Source organism: Microplitis demolitor, chromosome 9 (assembly GCF_026212275.2).
Source record: "Microplitis demolitor isolate Queensland-Clemson2020A chromosome 9, iyMicDemo2.1a, whole genome shotgun sequence".
Classification (NCBI taxonomy): Eukaryota; Metazoa; Arthropoda; class Insecta; order Hymenoptera; family Braconidae; genus Microplitis; species Microplitis demolitor.
Genome location: NC_068553.1, coordinates 9526435 through 9547444, shown reverse-complemented (window position 1 = coordinate 9547444; position 21010 = coordinate 9526435). Strand labels below are relative to the sequence as shown.

The following is a 21010-nucleotide window of genomic DNA, read 5'->3' as shown; positions in this document are numbered from 1 at the left end:
AATAAACACAAGAACAATGAGTAAGCTAGGTATCATTGTACGAAAATCGTAATTGTGAATTAAATTAATACTAGTGCTTATTATAGTATAATATCAGTGTTAGTTTAATGTGATGAACTTAGGCCATTATCTGTTATCTCAAGCTGAGGTTTTTGTGGCCAGCACCGACCAACAATTACTTTGAACGCGGCGGTTTCACGGAAGAATCGGCGATCGCCAATCATATTGGTTGAATCCAGCATTTATATCTGCAGTAGGTATTGGGTTTGATATCCTAGTCACCACCGAAATTACGATATTGTCAGGTTTTCACCGTAGACAGAGTAATGTATTACTCCTACTATACCAGAAAAAGAACTCAGTACCGGTAATGCCTGAAGATCCTGTGGAAGTACCAGCAAAAATTTTAAAATTGACCCTACCATCCGTACCGTAAGTGCCAGCTTAAAATCGGCCAGAATATCCAGTTCATTGACACGAACTTGAAAAATATCTTGTCAAAAACTGAATGGCAACAAGCAGTAATGAAAATGGCGCAAAATATGGCACCAAAAACTACTCATACGCAAACAATTGAAGCAAGACTAGCACCAGTAACAGAGCCAGTATGTTTGGAGGGCAAGGTATCAAATCATATGTTCGATAAATGTCAGAACGAGTTTCGAGGAAAAAGTTACTGCACTAGCTGCAGACTATTGGAACACAATAACAACACGTGCCCCTACCAGACTTGGGTTCTGATGGGTACGAGACTTGGGTATTGATGGGTACGAGGCTATGAGAGGATGTTGTTGTCACTGTTCGACACAATATCCATTCTTTAATGACGCTTGTCACGACTTCAGACGGTGAATCAATTTAACCAAAGTAGCACGGGGTGCATATTTAATCTTGTCTCCGTAAACACCCAACGATCACAACAGCGAATTTACATGCCAAGTGTCCAGAACCAGGAGTGAAGACTGCTCAACCAGAAAAATTGTGTGAAACCAGCAATAGTATATAATTTACAAACGGGTTTTGAGGTGATTCACTTTGATTTGTCATTTTGTTTATTTGCAATATTATTTTTTTTTTGGTTCATTACTTATGATTTATGAGCACGTAAATTTAGAATCTTGATTTTTACTTTTTTTGCTGAGTAAGCTTGTCAAAATTTTAGTCAAGCAAAGTGATCATTTTTGATTATGATTTTTTATTTTTTGTTTATTTTGTTATTTAGCAATTTTTTGATATTATTACCAGAATATTATCATCAGTATTTCGATTTTTCTACTGTACCTTAAATAGGTGTACCTGATTGTCGGGTAAGACAGATATTGATAAGACAAAACTATTATCTTTATAATTGTATTTTATACATAAAAAAAAGTTTATAATGTTTTTTTTATTTAACTAGAACTCTAGTTAATAATTGTACAGCTGTAATACCAGACAGAGCCACGGTATGATTGAGAATTTATTGTATTGTATGAATGGATGAAATGTTATTGTCGGACTAGTATGTGATCTAACTTCAACCGGACTTGTATCAATTGTTATTGAAGCCATCCTTGATTAAAGTTAAGGGGGGGGGGTGACGATGTGTGATCGTGTGCCTCCAGAATAATTCGGGGTCGTAATCGTCATGATACTAAGTATGGCATGAAGGTTATAATAAGGCATGCATACGCACTTATATCGCCTTTGCTAACTCGATCTAATACCAGAAGTTACTGTTAGTTATTTCAAAATCACTTAGTCTTGTAACTTGTAGCTTGCATTTGAGAACAGTTAGTCTCGTACCAGATAAAGTCAGTAATAATTAACCAATTATATTTAATTACAATTAGTTAATTCAGTCTATTATTCAGTGTATTAATTACACCTAATTAATCAATACAACAATCATTTAGTATTGTACAATGTAACAGGTTGACCTGGTGTTCTACTGCCAGGTCAGCAAAAATTTAATTTCGCGCCCTTATTGAATTTGCACACCCGCCTTTGCGTCGATTCAATTTTAATTTGACAGCGTAACCATAGGGGTTAGGTCAGGTGCACCTCGTCACCAGACACCACCAGTTAATCACAATCTGCTAGCCAAGCCGGACCTGGAAGATGGCAAGACTCCTTGGCCAAGTCAACGTAAGTTTCTGTAAATATTAAAATAAGTTTGTCGAAGATGCGGGTAATTTATTGAACTAAATCTTTCATTGTCGTTTCTCATAAAATTTATTTTAATTTAATTTATTGCTCTCGATTCCGGATTCCTGTGCATGCGGAGAATTGTTTTATTTGTCTGATTTTAATTTTCAGGGTGTTTTCTTTCAACGCTAGTCAATTTATTATAAATTAAAGTAGGAGTCCGTTAATTATCGTTTAAGATTAATTAAATCAGAATTATTACCATACAATAGAAGTTACTTCAGCGCAGGTGTTGAGCTTTTGAGGATTGTGGTGTCGAGAACACGAGAGACCATTGTGGCGCACGCGCAGTAAAGTTATTTTAGGTAAATTTAGTTGTAAATTAAAATATATATTTATAAGAAAGCTCTAAGGTAAAATATAAGTATCAAATAAAGGAATCAGTATTTATAATATGATAACTTAATCTATATTTAAATTTATTTCTTTATTATTCTACCATTTTTTTATCCTAATCAAGCCGTGGACTCGGCTACATCTGACATTAAAGGACCCAGTACTCAACGTTTTCTCGAGTATCTGAAGAAAGATTGTCCAAACTTCCTAGTACTTGAAAGCTAGGGCATACCCTTATAACAATCATCGCGTCAAATCAGGCTATTATTTAGTAAATTGATAAAAGTCCTGTACAATTTGTTACATTAACATTTTTATGGTATTGAAAGCATTGAGTCGATTAATACCAGACATTTGCAACCAGTGTGCGTGTGTTGTGGCAAATAGAACAACGTAAGTTGAATAAATGTTTCTTCTATTAACATTTATCCAATGTTCGAGCGAATCCACCTGTGTTTCTCAACCACCGCATACAATTAAGTGTACGAAAAACCGCTGCTGAGGGCATATATGACGGTTCTAATAAGGGTATCCTGGATGACCAGCAATTAGCCAGTTCAAGGACACCAAATACATCTCACCAAACTTCAATGTAGGTTAAGTACTAGTATTAGTTTCTATTGTAAGGCCAGTTCAGGTAAAATTTAATACAAACGAGTCTCAATCTGAGCTAATAGGGTCAGACTCACGAGAAGCTGTATATGAACACCTCAAATACAGTTTGTAGGTAAACCCTAACGTTGCAATGTGTGTGTGTGTGTGTTTAAACTTCTTATAACTGTTGAACCAATTTGCCGAGTTGAATGATTCTTGCAGCAATCAGGAAAGTTTGTCTATCATCAACTTTCTTGGAAATTTCAGATGATTTGGTCAAGAAGACTCGAGCATATTTGTAAATCATAAAAAATGGTTATTTTAATTGCTACGAAACGACTTGAGAAATAGACTTCAAAGTCTAATCAGCTTCAGAACTCGGTGAAATACGTAGATTATCAATTTAACTATTTTAATCGGTTCATTCGTTCGAGAGATATTGTCGGAGGAAAAAATGATAATTAATTAATTAATGTAACGGAACCGAAGTCCACTTCCGTTTGATGGGAGGTCTTTGCGTTTCGGCGCTGAACCAACAGCCGCTACGAATCCATACCCAGAGTATTCTAGCATTCGGTTTCTCTTCTATCGGCTTGAATGAATAAGCCCATAGTATCAATTCCATGTAGTGGTCGACATAATACACTTGGTTGAGAGAAGACGTGGATTCCTTTTCTACCTTCCGGAGAAGACACCCGGTTCGTTTCACATTCATCTGTCCATACTTCAACACATTCTCACACATACCTACTTTCGGACTGACATCCGGAGTGCGCAGAATCCACGTAATTCATGTTTTACACGCTGTAATATCCGGCTTGCCGTATATATTAAAGGGGCCTCTTAGCCGCACTCGCTGTAAAGTGCAGCGTTAACAATTTTAGGGACAGCAACTTCGGCCAACATCTCGTTGCACGTCGTCAACGTTTCCTTTAATCAGGGAATTACACTTGACTGTGTTCTAGATTCACTCAATTATATATTCTAAATTATTCCCTCCATAACCTCGAACCAAGGTAATAAAAACAACGAACACCAAGGTGCAGTAGCCTATGACGCTTGAGAGGTTAGTGTATCTTCCTTGCTGGCCCGTGTGCGTTCTACACCGTGTTACGTTTAGGCAACCCTCTTTTTCTAATTTCTATTTCTCTTAAACCGACTAGTTCATTTTCATTAATAAAATCTAAACAGTCCAATATACTATAAAGTCCCACGGGAAGATCGTCCCGATATTGCACTCGAGGAGGCGTGGCAAGTTGCTTGTTCCAGTTAAAAATTCCTATTCAAAATTATATTTTCTGTTCCAAAAATCACTACAGGAGAAGTACCACTCGCGTAAAAAACGAAGAGGCGTGGGTGATTTTATAATAATTGTTTAGTGTATAAACCGCGATTCTCGTCCAAGTGAAATGCTGGAGTCAGGGATTATTACCGAACTCATATGAGTCAATGACTCAATAAACTCAAAGTGTAAAAGCCATAAGTTAAGTTTAATAGTTAAGTGTAAATTCCAGAGACTTAAGTTAAAGAAAGAACTTGAGTGTTATGAAAAATTTCAACAACTTGTGAACTGAGTACGGCGAGCCCATAGGGAAATTATTCAATAAACATGTATCATTGGGTAAATCTGATTATTAGATTATTTCTAATATTAAGAACCACATCCCTTCTTCCTGGACCTAATCATCTTTTGACCAGAGAACAGAAGAAGCTGTTCAAGAGAGTTGCAATCCAAAGATCACAAAGACCAACTTGCAAGTAAGTAGTGAACAACAAAAGGTAGGTAAAATTATCAATTTCTCTAACATCCAAAGATCCAAATTCTGCGTCGATACACAGAGAGCCTCCCCGCGGCGTTTATCGTTCGCGTTCTTACAATAAAAATAAAACTTAGAGCTAATCCTCTAGAAAAATCACCCTGTTTGCCCGGTGCCTCCCACTTGAGGCCCACGCGACCATTTCATATAATGAATGAATTATTTATTTATTAATAAAATCCGAACATAACAACACTCATGCCCAGATGCCTCGACAACGACTACGTGGATGACAGTTAAACTGTGATTAAGTAGTCTCCTCCTCCTTCCTCTCCGTGTTAGAACTGGCTGCTTAGCTTCTGGTGGATACAATCTTTGCTGAAACTATAAAAAATTTTGAAGACATTTGGAGATAAGGCAAGAACCTGATTGATTTATGGCCATTCTGCGACGTACCCTTATATGCTCTGGAGTACCTTACGCTGAGGCTCGAATTCGGTGCGTTTCAGCAGTAAGTGCTGAATGGTATCTCGTCTTTTGTCCCATTGGGGGCGTTTGCGAATCTTTTCGAGTTCGTACTTAAAGAGTCGATTTTCGAAACAGCCATGATCCGTTAAAATCTAGGTAAGGCAGAAATAAGACAAGGTCTTCTTCGTGGACTGGCTGCACGGTCACGAATCCACGGGTGGCCTGTTTGCTATTGCAGAGATTGAAACGGGTGCAACGTTTGTCAATCACAAGCCAAATTGGAACTGTCCCGGCAACTACAGAAAGTCCTTTATACGATGGCGTCTTGTATGAAGACGTCATCGTGATCAGGGCTTGCCGTTGCAGGGCCCTAAGAGTCTTTCAATCCTTCAGTCTACATAGGTCACTTCAACTTGCTCTCACATAAGTGACAGCGGAACAGCAAGAAGTTTTAGGGCTGGCACGCAGGGTTGACCGATTTACAAATTTCTTTAAGTGTATTAGAAAAATTCTAAAATTTTTTGATGTAGCAGCCATGACACTGGGTTTTTTCAACTTCCTAATAAGAAAATTATTAAATCTCAAAAATTCGTGAAGTGAATATTCTCACCTTTATTTTCGAAAATCGATTATTTGTCAGGTGACGAATTTTTAGGGTCCTAGAAAGCTATTCTGACCAAATTGAAAATGATATCGAAGTGTCTGCATGTATGTGTGTGTGTGTATATATGTAAAAATATGTGAGAGAGTTTGTATGTCTGGATTTGTATGAATATACCTTTCATAACTATTGAACTAATCAACTAATTCAGATGGTCATTGTGACAGTTGAAAGAGATTGTCATCTGCCATCTTTGCTGACAATTTCAGATTATTTGTTTAATTAGACCTGACGATATTTGAGAATTATGAAAAAAATATTTGTTTCATTCATTTTTTTTTATTTTTTAGAAAGGTCTCAAATGATAGACTTCGAAATGCAATCAGCTCTAAACCTTAAGAGAATGTGCCAATTGCCACATCAAACATCAAAATCGGTTTATTAGTTCGAAAGACATCGACAACAACAAGTTTAATTAATAACAAATGTCATCTTTGCTGAATGAATCGTAATGTAACGAATACATGTAATGTATTCAAAATCATCCCAACTCTTTATTTCGAAGTCTTCTTGGATAACTACATAACGTAATGCGATTCGATAAAAAAATTGAATAAGTACCGTTTTTAGCATTCCTGAAAATCTTATAAATTAGCACTTTGATTTTGGTCACACCTGATTTAAATCCTTATTTCGATCTATTACATTGATTTCTGCCTGAATATATTTATGCTTTTAAACATAATCGTGAATGAAAATGTGAAAAATATTCGTTTAATATTTTTTTTCTGGTTCTTATATTTTCAAACTTCAACATAAAACCAAACTCTTTTGAGCTTGAAAAGCTCTTTAAAAACAATTACATTCAAGAGTATTTTACAGCTCGACAAGCTCGAAAATATATGCTCAATGTTTTCGAGCTCATTGAGCTTAAGGAGCTTGGAAACAGCAGAAAGTTTTGGAGCTAGCCCGCAAGGCTAATCGTTGCTCAAATTATTTTTTGCAACTGCTAAATTTTTTTAAAATAACTGTCCTGTATATATTATTCTACACCTGTTCCTTTTAATATGTTGCTCCAGTGATGTTACGGTATTTTTGTTATTACACGAATGATTAAAGCTATTAAAACGTTAAAAAATCAGAAATATGTTTTTGCTTTTTTTGTAAATACAGTTATAAATTAATTTATATGTGAAATGAATTAGGATTGTTTCAAAGTGCTTCGTCGATTACGTAAGTTTTGTCATCAATTGATTCAGCATTTTTTAAATCAAATCTAACATGAACGTAAGCAACTGATTGATCAAACAAATCATTGAAATAGTACATTAGTAACGGTGAAAAATGCGAGGAAAATCGTTGAATTGCTTTTACATGACGTCGAGGTTGTGTGTGATGAGCTACGATGACCGTAGCCCAGGAATAAAAATCAGCCAGTATATAGTAAATATTTGGAAAATCGCTCCATCCATAATAAAATAGCTCTATAGTCACTGCAAAATAAATGCAATTTGTTCGGAAACAACTATCACTTACTCCATTCTCATCAGTAATGATTCCAGAACCATGATCCGTGTCATCATCAGACACATTATTAGGATATTCCACTATGTCATATGTAAAGCCTTCTACATATCTATTATACACTATCAAAGTTGCGGTAGATTCGTGATCATTGTTTTCCCAACGTGAAAGTATGCTGTCTATAACGTTATTCTCCATTGTTATGTTATACAGCTCTTTGACTACGTCTACAATTTCTAGCAAAAATTCATTTGTTATTTTTGTCTCAAAATATAGTGGGAATTCATCAAGATGACGTTCTTTAAGACGTGTGAAAAACATCGTTTATTAAAAGAGTCATACGCAATCACTCAATTGTAAGAGTCTAAAATAAAGAATATAGATATGAGAAAAAATTACTTTTTCTTTCGACTGTTGACAAAATAGTGCTATTCGTATTGCAAAGATATCGACTATAATGAATTATTGAATTTAAAGAATGTATTCATATTGCGTTTGTTGACAAGATGACAGTTGTAAAAAAATCGACGCTTACTTTGAAAGAAGCTTAGGTATACTCTTCTGATTTTGCTGCAGCTAAGATATGTTATTTCACGTCGAATTCCAAGAAACATCTTTTTCTTTTTTGTCGGCACAAAAATATTTTTGACGCATAAAATTGGCTCCTAATCATGACTATGTTAGGAAAGTCTTAGCTACAGTGGCACTGGAGGTCTGGGACAGAGCTCATCAGGACTGATCTCAGAAGCGACGACAGCAGCATCAATTATCGTTAAATCGCTAGATTTAGGGTACAAACTAGCAGCTTCTGGTTACAATACTCAACGCGGTATTAAGGTTGAGCATCTTACCCGTTTAACGTAAAAAGCTTGGATACCAAAGCTATGACTCTACGATTGCAATTAGATTTTCTGCAGGTAGCACGACTATTCGTGCAAAATGAATGTTCCGTGATACTCCTGTCTCTAAGCGACCACAGCCCTTAAGAGGCTTTGAAACTCTTACGGAGTAGGACGTAAGGTGGCTGTTACCCCCTTGATCATTGATCGAGCTACGAAGACAGTAATGAAAACAAATGTCTAAGCCTTTTGACTTATCAATGCATGTAATACTGCACAGTAATCCTAACATGTATAATTAGAAATATTGAGAGTATCAGAAGCTTATTAAATAAAAGACTTGTATAGGTGATGTATATGAAAAATAAATAACAACTTTTTTTTTGACCAATTTCACTCAAACACCAAAATCCCACTTTATAATAATTAACAAAATAAAATCCGTGACAGTAATTATAGCACGAGCAGGTGAGAGTGAAAATTTAATTACCCAATGTTTTATATGAATTGTTTACTGAACCAACTCTGGAAAGAACTTTTCTCTTCCATAAACGGCCCCAGCCAAAATGTGCTTCGAAGTATTTGATAAGAAAGGATACTCATACAGCTCTCAAGCACGAAAACCGATTGAAATAGCTGGATCACTTGTAATATAAATCAAAGCTTCAATGTTTGTTTATCAGTCATAGTCACATATGGTACAATCCACTCAATTTTTTGCAGTGTAATTTTAACAGCTTCAGCATGAGCTCTAGCAACAAGTGTGGCCACAGCGTATGCATTTAAATCAGACTATAATCTTATTAAAATTAATTCATGCTTTGCATTAATGACAACTTTATGATAATCTTCAGCAAATCCCAGTCGAAAACTCAGTGGTATATCAAAAATAGATATATCTATGAAACCATTGTCATTGTGCAATTTGTCTGCAGTTTCATCCATAATCCAACCTGAATTTTCTAGTGTATTTTGTTGAGCAAGACTCAGTGATGTGTACCCTTTCATCAGACTTGCTAACAATATTTTTGTTACGATTAATCTCAACACCATTGAGTTCATAGCGTATTTCTTCTAACATATGACTAACTCCAATGTTTACCATGTGAGTAATTGCAATTATAGCTGTACCATCAGACTTTCTGAATTTTCCGTACATATGTAATGTACTTTTATTTGGAAGTAAACACAAATCTTGATGTCAAACTGCAATTCTTATTTCATAGCTGTTGTTGAATGTTGATGAAGCATACGAGAGATAAACATGCGCTTTACACTGTGCGATTGAGTCATCAAAAATTATTTGTCGTTGAATATTTAAGATTTCGACCATAGTCGTGTACACGTCAAACAACAAAAATAAAGTTTTATTTTTGGAATTTTTCACGTAATTTTAGTCCTAGGCTCTAAGGAAACTGAACATTCTGACGTATTAACACCTTGTGAGGTAAAGTTCGTGACAGCCAAATATTTTTTTTCTCCAAGGATATGCAATATTTCAACAAGGACATGTACCATAAAATCTCCACGTTGATCAAGGCAAAGAACTTTATAATAAAGAATTTTAAGAACTCATGAGATGGAAAAACATCGATATGCACTCAACATTCAGCAGCGTGAAGGCATCAACATGTGAACGTTTTAATCGAACACTTAAGAATAACATGTGGCGTCAATTTACGTGAAAATTATAAGTGGATTGATATATTTGACGATTTGGTATATAAATACATTGCTAGAAAGCATCGTACTGTTTAACTAGAACCTATTGATGTAACTCCTAAAAATGAGAAGCAGATATTTGAAAAAAATACACAATCCTCTTCAAGCTCAGTGACAAACACGAAAAAACAAATTCAAAGTTAGAGACAAAGTTCGAATCAGCAAGTACAAACATGTATTTGAGAAAGGCTAAGCACTCAACTGGACTACTGAAAATTTTACAATCAAAAAAGTACAGAATACAAATCCAACAACATACAAGCTTGTAGACTATGAGGATAAGCCAATTGAAGGTGGATTTTATGTTAGGGACTCGATCCCTTGCGACTTTCCACCCACTGTGGAAACACTCTGAAAATATTCTGGTAACACGATGCAACCATACGGACTCCAGAGTATTTCCAGAGCAGATATAGAGTCCAAAGTATTCCCAGAAAGTATCCAGAGTGGATACATACTGACACGGTTATGCATCCACATTGAATACAAACTGATACCAGAGTGTTTCCAGAATGTTTCCAGAGTGGGATCAGAGTGAATACATACTCAAACCAGAGAGTATTCTGAGTAAATGAATATCAAAAAAAAAAAAAAATTTACCGAAATATATTACTTTTAGAATATTGAACAGAATTTATTAAATACAAAAATCAACTTTGCATACCTTAAGCGCAAAGCGCGCGGGTATACTCTACTATCGCCTGTTATGTCCAAATAATTTTTTTTTATTCTAATAATTATTTAAAAATAATTATTACAGAGCTCTTCTTTTCAAAAGCGCGCGAAAACGCAGCGTCAGCTTTTTCCACCTTTTTGTGCGACAAAGAATAGTGGGAGGATAACTGCAATAAGGCGAACGAACAATTAATAAACTGTCGTCACCTTCCACCAATAACAATAATTAAAAATTCCCCATCAATCGCTAAATCAAAGTTTATAAAAAGCCTGAGCACCCATAGCTCATGGCTAGTCGGTTCTTCTAACTTACGGTCCGCGAATATTCGAACGTCGAACTTTCCTGCACTCTTATTGCAGGATTCCGCCCCAGTCGTTGAAAAGTCAATAGGAGGATCTTTAATATTTTCTATTTAAACCTTATTGCAGGAATCCGCTTCGGCGTTGAATAATCAATAAGGCATTCTAAAATTGACATCTTTTTGCGGTCAATTATTGCAGGATTCCGCTTAGGCGTTGAAAAGGCAATAATCAACCTCTTTATCTATTAAAAATCCTCAAAGATTAATAGAAACTTCCGGTCCGATTGAAATAGTGACGCAAATCACGTGTATTTGCGATTCCATCTCGGTCTGAGTTATTTTGCGCATAAAATCACTTCTCGGGTGTGTAAAAAGGACGCATTAAACATAGAATAAAAATCTTATAAAAATATCCGTGAATAATAAATATTCTTAAAATATCAATTGTTAAAAATTTGTGTAAACGATTTAGTGTACAAGTGAATTGTAGCTAAATCAGAAATAAAAAGCCAAAAATCATTAGCTCAGCCTTTCGAGTTTCATTCGAGAGTAGCACATAAGTTTACATCCTACAACCCTAGCCGCGCCCATCCAACCAAATCCTACAGGAGGAAGCTGAGTGAGCTGCAACGTTCTGGAGGGATCTAACCTGCCGTGACTAGAAAGAAAGAAACATCGAAAGGTAGGTGAAAGATTTACATTCTATTCTTTCATAAGATAACTGGTTCAACACAAGATCACCAGTCTCTTCGGAGACGTTTGGGTTCTTACTTCGAAGTAAAAGATCCACCATCAATAATAAATTATAGGAAGATACCTCTTCCTCGTATTCTTTAATGTTGTCCGCAACCTCCAAATCGCTCGTCTAAATTTTTTCTATCGCTACCAAAGGGAGAAATCCCGGATAATCAATTTTAATTTAAGATGCGGACATAACACGCCTAAAAATCGTGATTTCGATTATAACGTGATTTTCATAATTTAAACGAAAAAAATTATGTGTAAAAAGCATATTGAAATAAATAAATAATAATAACTACAGAACACGTTAAATAGATTTTCTTTCCAATTAAATAAGATTCCTCAGGAAAAGCTCGTTTCACTGTCGAATTGAACGAATAAGAGCGTGATATTCACAGGAGCACTGGGCTTGATAACACCATAACTTTGTCGAAAATTATTTTCACGATTTAATTTTTTTTTGTTTTGTTCCTTAGCGAATTTCTTAAAACCCTTGTGAAAATTGTGTGTCAAAATAATTCCGTTTCAATACAGTTAATTTTTTCCGACTGTCAGTTCAGTGAATTTTCTGCGATTTCGGCAGCCATATATATTATTTTTCATAAAATAGAATTGGAATAACTATGAGCAAGCAGAAACTACACATATATGATGGTAAAATTACTAACTGTTTTATCATCTGTCAAGATTTTTTTTAAGCTCGACTTACAGAGGATCTAAAACCACTCGCGGGAAAATTCAAACAAAGAAACGAATTATAAAGTATGAAATCGTAATCGTGAAGCCTCAAACAAAATAACAGTCAAATTCCGTTATAGATTTCATTTCATCATATAAGATAAAAGTCAAAACTTCGTTTATTATCAATATTAAATTAATAGAATAAATAATAAATGACTGCATGTTTTTAATTATCATTAAATTGAACAACATTGCATATCTTAGGAGCGAACGCTATCATTCACGCATTTTTAGTGTGTTATTGCGCTGAAGGCATGCTCATTTGGATTTTGCAAACTTTTCTTTTCTTTAGTTACTGTGAAAATATTGTTAAGGATGATGAGAAAAAAATTCTGGTAAAGTTTGAGCTCTTAATATTAATATTCAAAGCTGGAACTTCGTGATTTTTGATTTCCCATTTAAATAACATAGAAAAAAAAATGTTTTCAAGTTTGGAATTTTCTATCTCAGCAATAGCTCACTGTACAGATAAAGCCAAGACATATTTTTGTAGGGAATTAAATGTTCTACAAAAAAAAGTATCTTATCATTTTTTGATAAATCCCTCTGTTCAAAAGTTATTGGGGCTTGAAGTAAAATTTATAGTAAATTTTGAGATTTTTTACTTTTCCGGTAAAACCATCAGACTTATCACAATATATCACGTAATGTTTTTTGTAGACAATTTTATTTCCTACAAATTAATATTTGTAAAGTTTTTTAAAATTTCACCTTGTTTTCTAGTTATTTTTATTTTGATGTCGTGCTTTTGAAATTGATCAATACACTTATTTTTTAAGAGCTGGACATCAAAGTGAGAATAATTAGAAAACAATGTCAAATTTCAAAAAACATTACTAGAATAAATTTATAAGGAATGAATTTGTCTATAAAAAACATCACGTGATATTTTGTGATAAGTCTAATAGTTTCGCCGGGAAAGTTAAAAGATCTAAAAATTTACTATAAATTTTATTTCAAGCCGCAATAAGTTTTAAACAGGGAGATTTACCGCAAAATCATAAGAGACTTTTTTGTAGAACATTTAATTTCTTACAGAAATATCTCTCGACCTTATCTGTACAATGAGCCATTATCGAGATATAGAATACCAAACCGAAAAACATTTTCTTTTCCATGTTATTTAAATTGGAAGGAGAACCCAAAAATCTGAGAATTTTTCGCTCGACTGCCTCGATTTATAATGGCTGAACTGTAGCAAAATATCACGTGAGCAAAGCTTATATTTCACGATGCGGCAACATTTACCTATCCCCAATTTGTTACCGTGCTTTTACACCTTGAGCGAAAGGAATCAAGGTCGCAGATCAAATTCCGAAGGAATAGCAGCCTGTCCTATACTCAATAGGCTAACGTAATTTTATTATTCTTTTTTTTTTTTTTTAGAATTTGATGCTGTATATTACTCAAGGCTCCATTATCTGAGTATCATTTGTTAGCGAATCAATTTAGTTGTTAAGCTAATAATATGTATACATGATTTTAAATAATTTTAATGTTGTTTCTACCCAGAGGATTTATTATAATAATAATTATCATTGCTTCAAACTCTTCCTGCTATTATTCTCTCAATATTCTTATCTACTGTCCTAAAATAATGAACAAACAACAATAACTAATAATTATTATGAATCATTATAATTTCACTCTCGTTTATTTAAATTTATTTAAATTAAGAGATTAATTCGAAATAATATGTAATCTTTATAATAAATTAATATTTTAGTAAACTAAATAAATATTTACTTGATTAGATTCCAAACAAATGATCTCATAGGCATCATTTAATTTTTTACAAATAATAGTACATGCATTATAATTTAGATAAACTTACGTGTAGACTCCAACTAATGAAAACAAATTAATTGTACACAATTTGATGATAGAATTGATATTTTTAACAATTTTTAAAAAAAGTTTCTGAAACGTTGATAAAATGTACAAAGATGCTTTAAAAACCACGTGATAAATGGATAAAGATATTTACGGAAGAAAGGGCCTGATGTCTGTAATAGAGCAATGGTGATTAGCGAAACAATGATCTAGCGTTACACGACCTTAAGCATAATCGATTAACTTAATTAGGTTGGAGGGAAGAAGAATCGAGACGATTCTTGTACTACACGATATCCCCTCTCAAAACACCGTAAATACAAAAAACTTGCAATAACATTAAGTTCAAATAATTAATATGACATGTGCGGATAAAAAGATAAAATAAATTTTTATTCTTAGTTGCACAAAAGAAAATTAATCAATATTCTTTAATATAGAATTTTTCACTCTGCAAGTTGTGTCTCATAGTAATAAAAAGAATATTCTGAATACACTCGAAAAATAGCGACACAATTTTGTTAATTGATAAAAAAATTAATATTTTGTTTTTCTCGAGTAATAGAGTAATTGTTATTTTCTCTTAGTTATAAGATGAATTTTTTGTATGAAAAAAAGTTGATTTCAATATTAAATTGATCATGAAATAGTTGTATCACTATTTTAATCAGTATATGAAAAGAGTCTCTAATTAAAAAGAAAAAAAAAAACAATGGTTCAATTACTCATAAGAAAAAAAAAAAAGGAATTTTCATAAATGCGTGAAATTTGTCAAGTTGACAAAACTGTATTGTTTTGCTTTTTTTTACATTATAGAGTCAAAAATGGAAAATAGAGAAAATTTAAATTTATTTTCTAGAATCTACGAAACGAATATTTTCAATTAACGAATTTTTTTGTAGATATATTCTCTATTCTTTCCCTAATCGATTTCATTGAAAAATTTACCCGAATATATTATAAAAATCGTTATCAAAGATATGGATCATTCTCAGTTAAGACGTCAATCGCTTATTGATAAAACGCGGCACGATAAAAAATTTAATAATTTAATTAAATTTTATGACGTTTCGATCAAAACAATTATTCTAAACGTTTCTGCAAGGCGGTCAGTCAATTTATTAATTTTATCTTGTTTCATAAGAAACCAAGGGAGACACTCGATCCAGGAGAGAGACTTGATAAACAGAGTGCCATGTTCTGTAAAAAAAAAAAAAAAAACATACTAATCGTGTTTTTTTAATAAACTATATTGTGAATATATTTATACGTTAAATTAAATAACAATATGCAATCTTTAAACAATAAAAAAAATCTAGTTTGAAATTTTCATATCTTCTCTGCATATCGTGTCTTTTCCCTGGCATCTAAAAGACAGGAGAGATACACACAGGGGAGATACTTTTTATTAACAAAAAAAAAAGTAATGACAAATGTATTTATTGTACGCAATCAATCAAGAAAACTTAGAATCTATACACAACAAGAAGTAAATATACAGATGAATTAAAATTTTTAGATAAATATTTTTAAAATAAAACATACCAGGGGAGAGACTCCATTTACTCAATCCCGACTGTATCCACATAGTGTCAGTAGTAAAATAAATCAAATGACTGTGCACCTAGTTCCAGTGGTGCTGACTACAAAGTATAAACTCAATCACGTTCATCCAAGGTATTCAATTCTCCCGAGTTGGTAAACAAATGCCGATTTTACAAGAAAGTAAATATGCTAGGGGACGAGACGCAAAATGTGGGGGACAAACTTAAACGTAATTTTTTTGAAGAAAAAAAAATATCATGTAATTTTACTCGCTTGATTACAAGAATTTATTTAATTTATTTTGTACAAATATATAATTTAAATAATCTATCTGATTTCTAAGCACTTTAAATTACTAATACATAATCAGAATCAGACCGGGGACAAGCCAGGGAAGAGATGTTTTCTGACTTTGAGATGAAATTGTGACTAAATTAAATAAAATTAAGAAATGAATTTTAGTGGACACTTACATGAGCACGAGTATTGAAAGATAATTAAATTTTTTTTAATACATTTTTTAAAAAAAGATGATTTTTTACCGTGGACGTCGAATTTGCGTCTTAACTAAGAATGACCTAAATATACACTAAAAATTGTAAACGAGGAAGAACCGTCAGTAAAGGCCCTGAGCGCTTTTGCGCTTGAGGTGTGTAAAAAATCTGCAAACTGTTTTGAAAATTTTGTTAAACGATTTTGCTGCAAAAAAAATGAATAAAAATTTTCAACTTTGAAGACGCGGGGGATCAGGCTTACATATCATTTTTATAATTAATTATTCAGCTTCACGTGTAATTTATTGAAAATCAGTTATACATTTAAACTCATTTCCCATAAATAGCAACGTTTTGCTATATATTTCAGCATTTTTCAAAAAATTAAAAGTAATTACTAGTTAATTTTTTCTTTTGAAAAAATCAAAAATAATTCCAGCTCATTTCCTATTTTAAAGGAAATTAGTAAATATTTGTCGCTGAATATCCATTTTTAAAAAAATTAATAATATGCCTAATTTTTCATTTTTTAAAAAATTAGTTATTTAATAAGCCTAATTTTCCATTTTTTGAAAGACTATTAATTTAATATGGCTAATTTTTCATTTTTTTTTTTAAATTAGTAATTTAATATGGCTAACTTTTCATTTTTTCAAAATTTAGTGATTATTTTTCACTAATTATAATTTTTGAAAAAATTTGTAATTTGTTTGGACTAATTTCTTTATTTCTATAATATTTGATAATTATTTTTAGCTAAATTTTTTTTCCATAAAAATAAAAATTTTGTTTGGAAGTAATTAATAGTTTTAAAAAAATTTGTTAATAAAAATCGCTAATTTTTTTTTTTTGCCGACCCCTCCTGCCAAGCAACCTGTACAGTGCTTGGTCCGATGGAGAACAAGACTCAGAAAGTATGAGTAAGTTTTCTATTACAAGCCAGGTCGGCTAAATTCGAATGCAGATGCATTATCAAGAAATCCTGTTGTCATGGTATTACCCGCGACCAAGTCTGAAACAGCTGCCAGACAATCTAGCTCAATCGCCAAACATTTCAAGTGATTGCGATCATCTAATACAAACGCGGCAATAACAAACGCTAGCACTATAGGTGAGAGAGTGAGGTTGCGAAGATTAGCGAGTAACCCTTCATTAGCACCCCCACCTCCAATCCAGCGTCGAAAAACAATAGCCCGAATTCCAACATCTTAATCAGAAAAACGTAAGCTTGGTCGACCTTCAAAGCAATCACAGGCCACTCAATCCGTCGCTCCACTACCACTAGTAGCTCACGGCAAAAGCATTGCTTTCCCTAGCCTCACAACTAATCGTGTTTCACCTTCCAAAAGTTCTCACAAACCAGGACTGTTATCCACAAAAACTCGAGTGACTGATTATCAATTGACGTACGTCAATAATCAAGAGGACGAAGAAACTCCTTTATTAACTGGACCTGTCCAGGTACCACCATCTAAAGATGTTGTCGAAATGTCACCCGGACCGTCATCAGGAAATGAAAATTGCTACTGGGATCGGCGTAGTGAAAACCCATCACATGAGTCTCCGCGACCGGAAGTTCCAGGACCTGTTGAGGCACCAGAACCTCAGTCCAGCAAACCATCTGGTACAACCATTCGACATCCTGCAGGACGATCAACCTCTGCAGCTAGTTCTGAAGGATCAACATCAGGATCAGAAATTGATGAAAGAAGACCGCTAGAAGCAGCAAGTAGACGATGAGCTAATTTAACACCTATCAATGAGAGTCCTTCAAGTACAGATGCAGACGAAGAAATCGAGGTACCCCAACCACAACCGATACGAAGCAAATCCGTAGCTGATATTGTCCCTTATGAATGGTTTTATCCTGGAATGAAAAATATTGAGCGACCAAGGTCGATCATTCGTTGGTAATATTATATACGGATTGCCGTATATTTAAAGGGCCTCTTTGCCGCGCTCGCTGTAAAGTGCAGCGTTAACAATTTAAGGGATAGCAACTTCGGCCAGCACCTCGTTGTACGTCGTCAACGTTCCCTCCAACCAGGGAATTACACTTAACTGTATTTTAGATCCACCCAATTCTATATTCTAAATTATTCCCTCCAGAACCGCGAACCGAGGTGATAAAAACAACGAACACCAAGGTGCGGCAGCCTATGACGCTTGAGAAGTTAATGTATTTTCATTGCTAGCCCGCGTGAGTTTTAAACCGTGTAACGTTTCGGCAACCCCTTTTCTTTATTATTTATTTTATTATTTTCTATTTTTTCTTAAAACCGATAAGTTCATTTTTATTCACAAAATCTAAACAGTCAAATATACTATAAAATCCCACGGGAAGATCGTCTCGATATTGCACTCGAGGAGGCTTGGCAAGTTTCTTGTTACCGTAAAATTTCTATTTAAAATTGTCTTTTCATAATTATATTTTCCTATTCCAAAAATCACCTCATGGGAAGTGTTTTTTAATAATACTTGTCAAGTGTGTAAATAGCGATTCTCGTCCGAGTGAATTGCTGGAGTCGGAGATTCAGACCGAACTCATATGAGTTAAAGACTCATTAAATCCAAAGTGTAAAACCATAAGTTTAAGTTTAATAGTTAAGTGTAAATCCAAGAGATTTAAGTTGAAGAAAGAACCTTAGTGATAATAACAATTTAACATCCTGTGAACTGAGTACAGCGAGCCCATAGGGAAATATTTCAATAAATATCTATCATTGGGAAATCCGGCATATAAGATTATTTCTAATATTAAGAACCACATCCCTTCTTCCTGGACCAAATCATCTTTCGACCAGAGAACAAGAGAAGCCGTCCACGGGAGTTGCAGTCCAAAGACCACCTTGCAAGTAAGCAGCGAACAACGAAAAGTAGGTAAAATTATCAATTTCTCTAACGTATAAAATCCAAATTCTGCATCCAATTCTTACAATAAAAATAAAACCTAGAGCTAATCCTCTAGGAAAATCACCCTGTCTGCCCGATGCCTCCCACTTGAGGCCCACGCGACCATTCCCAATAAATTAATTATTATCAATTAATTAAATCCGGACATAACAGTAGAATATTTCATCATTTGGCTAAACTCTTTAAAATTAAACAGGTAACTACCTCAGGGTATCATCCACAAATGAATGGAGCCGTAGAGCGTAGTCACATCGTGTGAGCAGAATTCATTAAACATTATGTAAATAAATAAGACAACTGGGACAAACTTTTTCCTTTCGCAATGTTTCTATACAACACTTTTATACACGAATCCACTAATTTCACTCCTTTCGAACTTATATACGGTAAAAAAGCTCGTATGCCTAGTTCCTTTCCACCACGTGATAAAACCGAAACCTACGGTTCGTATCTACATGATCTAGTTAACCGTATGGATGACATGAGACAATTCGCGGCTTCTAGTTTAATTCAATCTAAACACCGATCTAAACGTTACTATGACGCTCACCTGAACCCTAGTACCTTGAATGTTGGAGGTCAGGTTTATGCTATAAAAGAACCACGAAAAGGTAAATTTGATTCACACTATTAAGACCCTTATATTATAGTTGAATTATTAGATAATAATATGGCTATAATAGAAGATAAAAAGGATAAACGATCACTTAAGCATGTGGATAAGTTGTCCTACTAATCATTATGTTTTAGTTAAATAAATCACTACAGGTAAACAAGTAAGCTTACCTGTACATTAAGGAGCTTGCAAAATTTATTCTTTGGTTCACATCTGCAATCCAACTGGCACACGGGTTCATCGCTTACGACTGCAGGACTCCGTCAATAAATTCTGACAACTACATTGTGAATTTTAAGGACTACATGATGTTTCCGTTGAAACGAACCGTGGTACTTAACACCATTGCCAGAGGCGCGACCGGTCAATACGTAGCTGACAACACCATTAAGATTAATAATCTACTGGATGAAGAAGCCATCAGATTGTCTTTCGCTAAAGCCTGACCAAGAGCGAGACGCTTGTATGAACAAACGTCAAATACAATTTGAGTATCAAAGGGGTTTCGAAGACTTCCATCAACTAACTGCTCACCTCATCCTTCAAAATTTCTGAAGAATAGCACAAGCCAAGCGAGCATTTAGAAAACACCTAAGGTCCAGAAACGACTGAATACATCAAGACTTTTCCAACGACGAAGATCACGATTTCGACCCAACCACAGATCTTAAACTTTATGAAAAATATTTACAACCATTTAAACTAAGAAAACTTTTTTCATTAAGTCACGTAGATCTCGAAAATGCCTGCATAGTGACCGAATACAAGGCTCTCAAAAATAGCTATTTGCGAGTTTACTAATCAGAAAATTTATTGTACCGTTGTACACGTATTAGTTATTAAAGAAGCTCAGCGCACAATTAGTTTGAAGAATTATGAGACATGTGTATCTTCTTCCTTTGAAAAGAAAAACAAAGTTAATATTACTGTGAATTAGTATGGATATAGTAATTGACATCCAGAGATTTTGGAATAACAAAGAAGAATTCATACCAAAAGAAGTTGCCTTGGTTGCTACTACCGAATACATTTTAGGCCACTGGATAATAGAACAGACTTTCCCATATCATATACTGACACCACTTAATAAACAAAGAAACGACTGGGTAACTCAAAAACATC

At 34.0% G+C, this 21010-nt stretch overlaps 1 protein-coding gene across 1 annotated transcript; it reads right to left on the bottom strand.

Annotated features, from left to right (window-relative positions):
- Positions 1 to 6275: 6275 nt before the first annotated feature.
- LOC103577685 (conserved uncharacterized protein) lies at positions 6276 to 7839 on the bottom strand. Its single transcript, NM_001414822.1, has one exon. It carries the CDS (start codon positions 7786 to 7788, stop codon positions 7156 to 7158), a length of 633 nt encoding a protein of 210 aa, NP_001401751.1. The 5' UTR covers positions 7789 to 7839; the 3' UTR covers positions 6276 to 7155.
- Positions 7840 to 21010: the final 13171 nt, after the last annotated feature.

Bases quoted from the DNA above. Each gene is read 5' to 3' on its own strand.
- LOC103577685 (NM_001414822.1), bottom strand. From the start codon at position 7,788: ATGTTTTTCACACGTCTTAAAGAACGTCATCTTGATGAATTCCCACTA.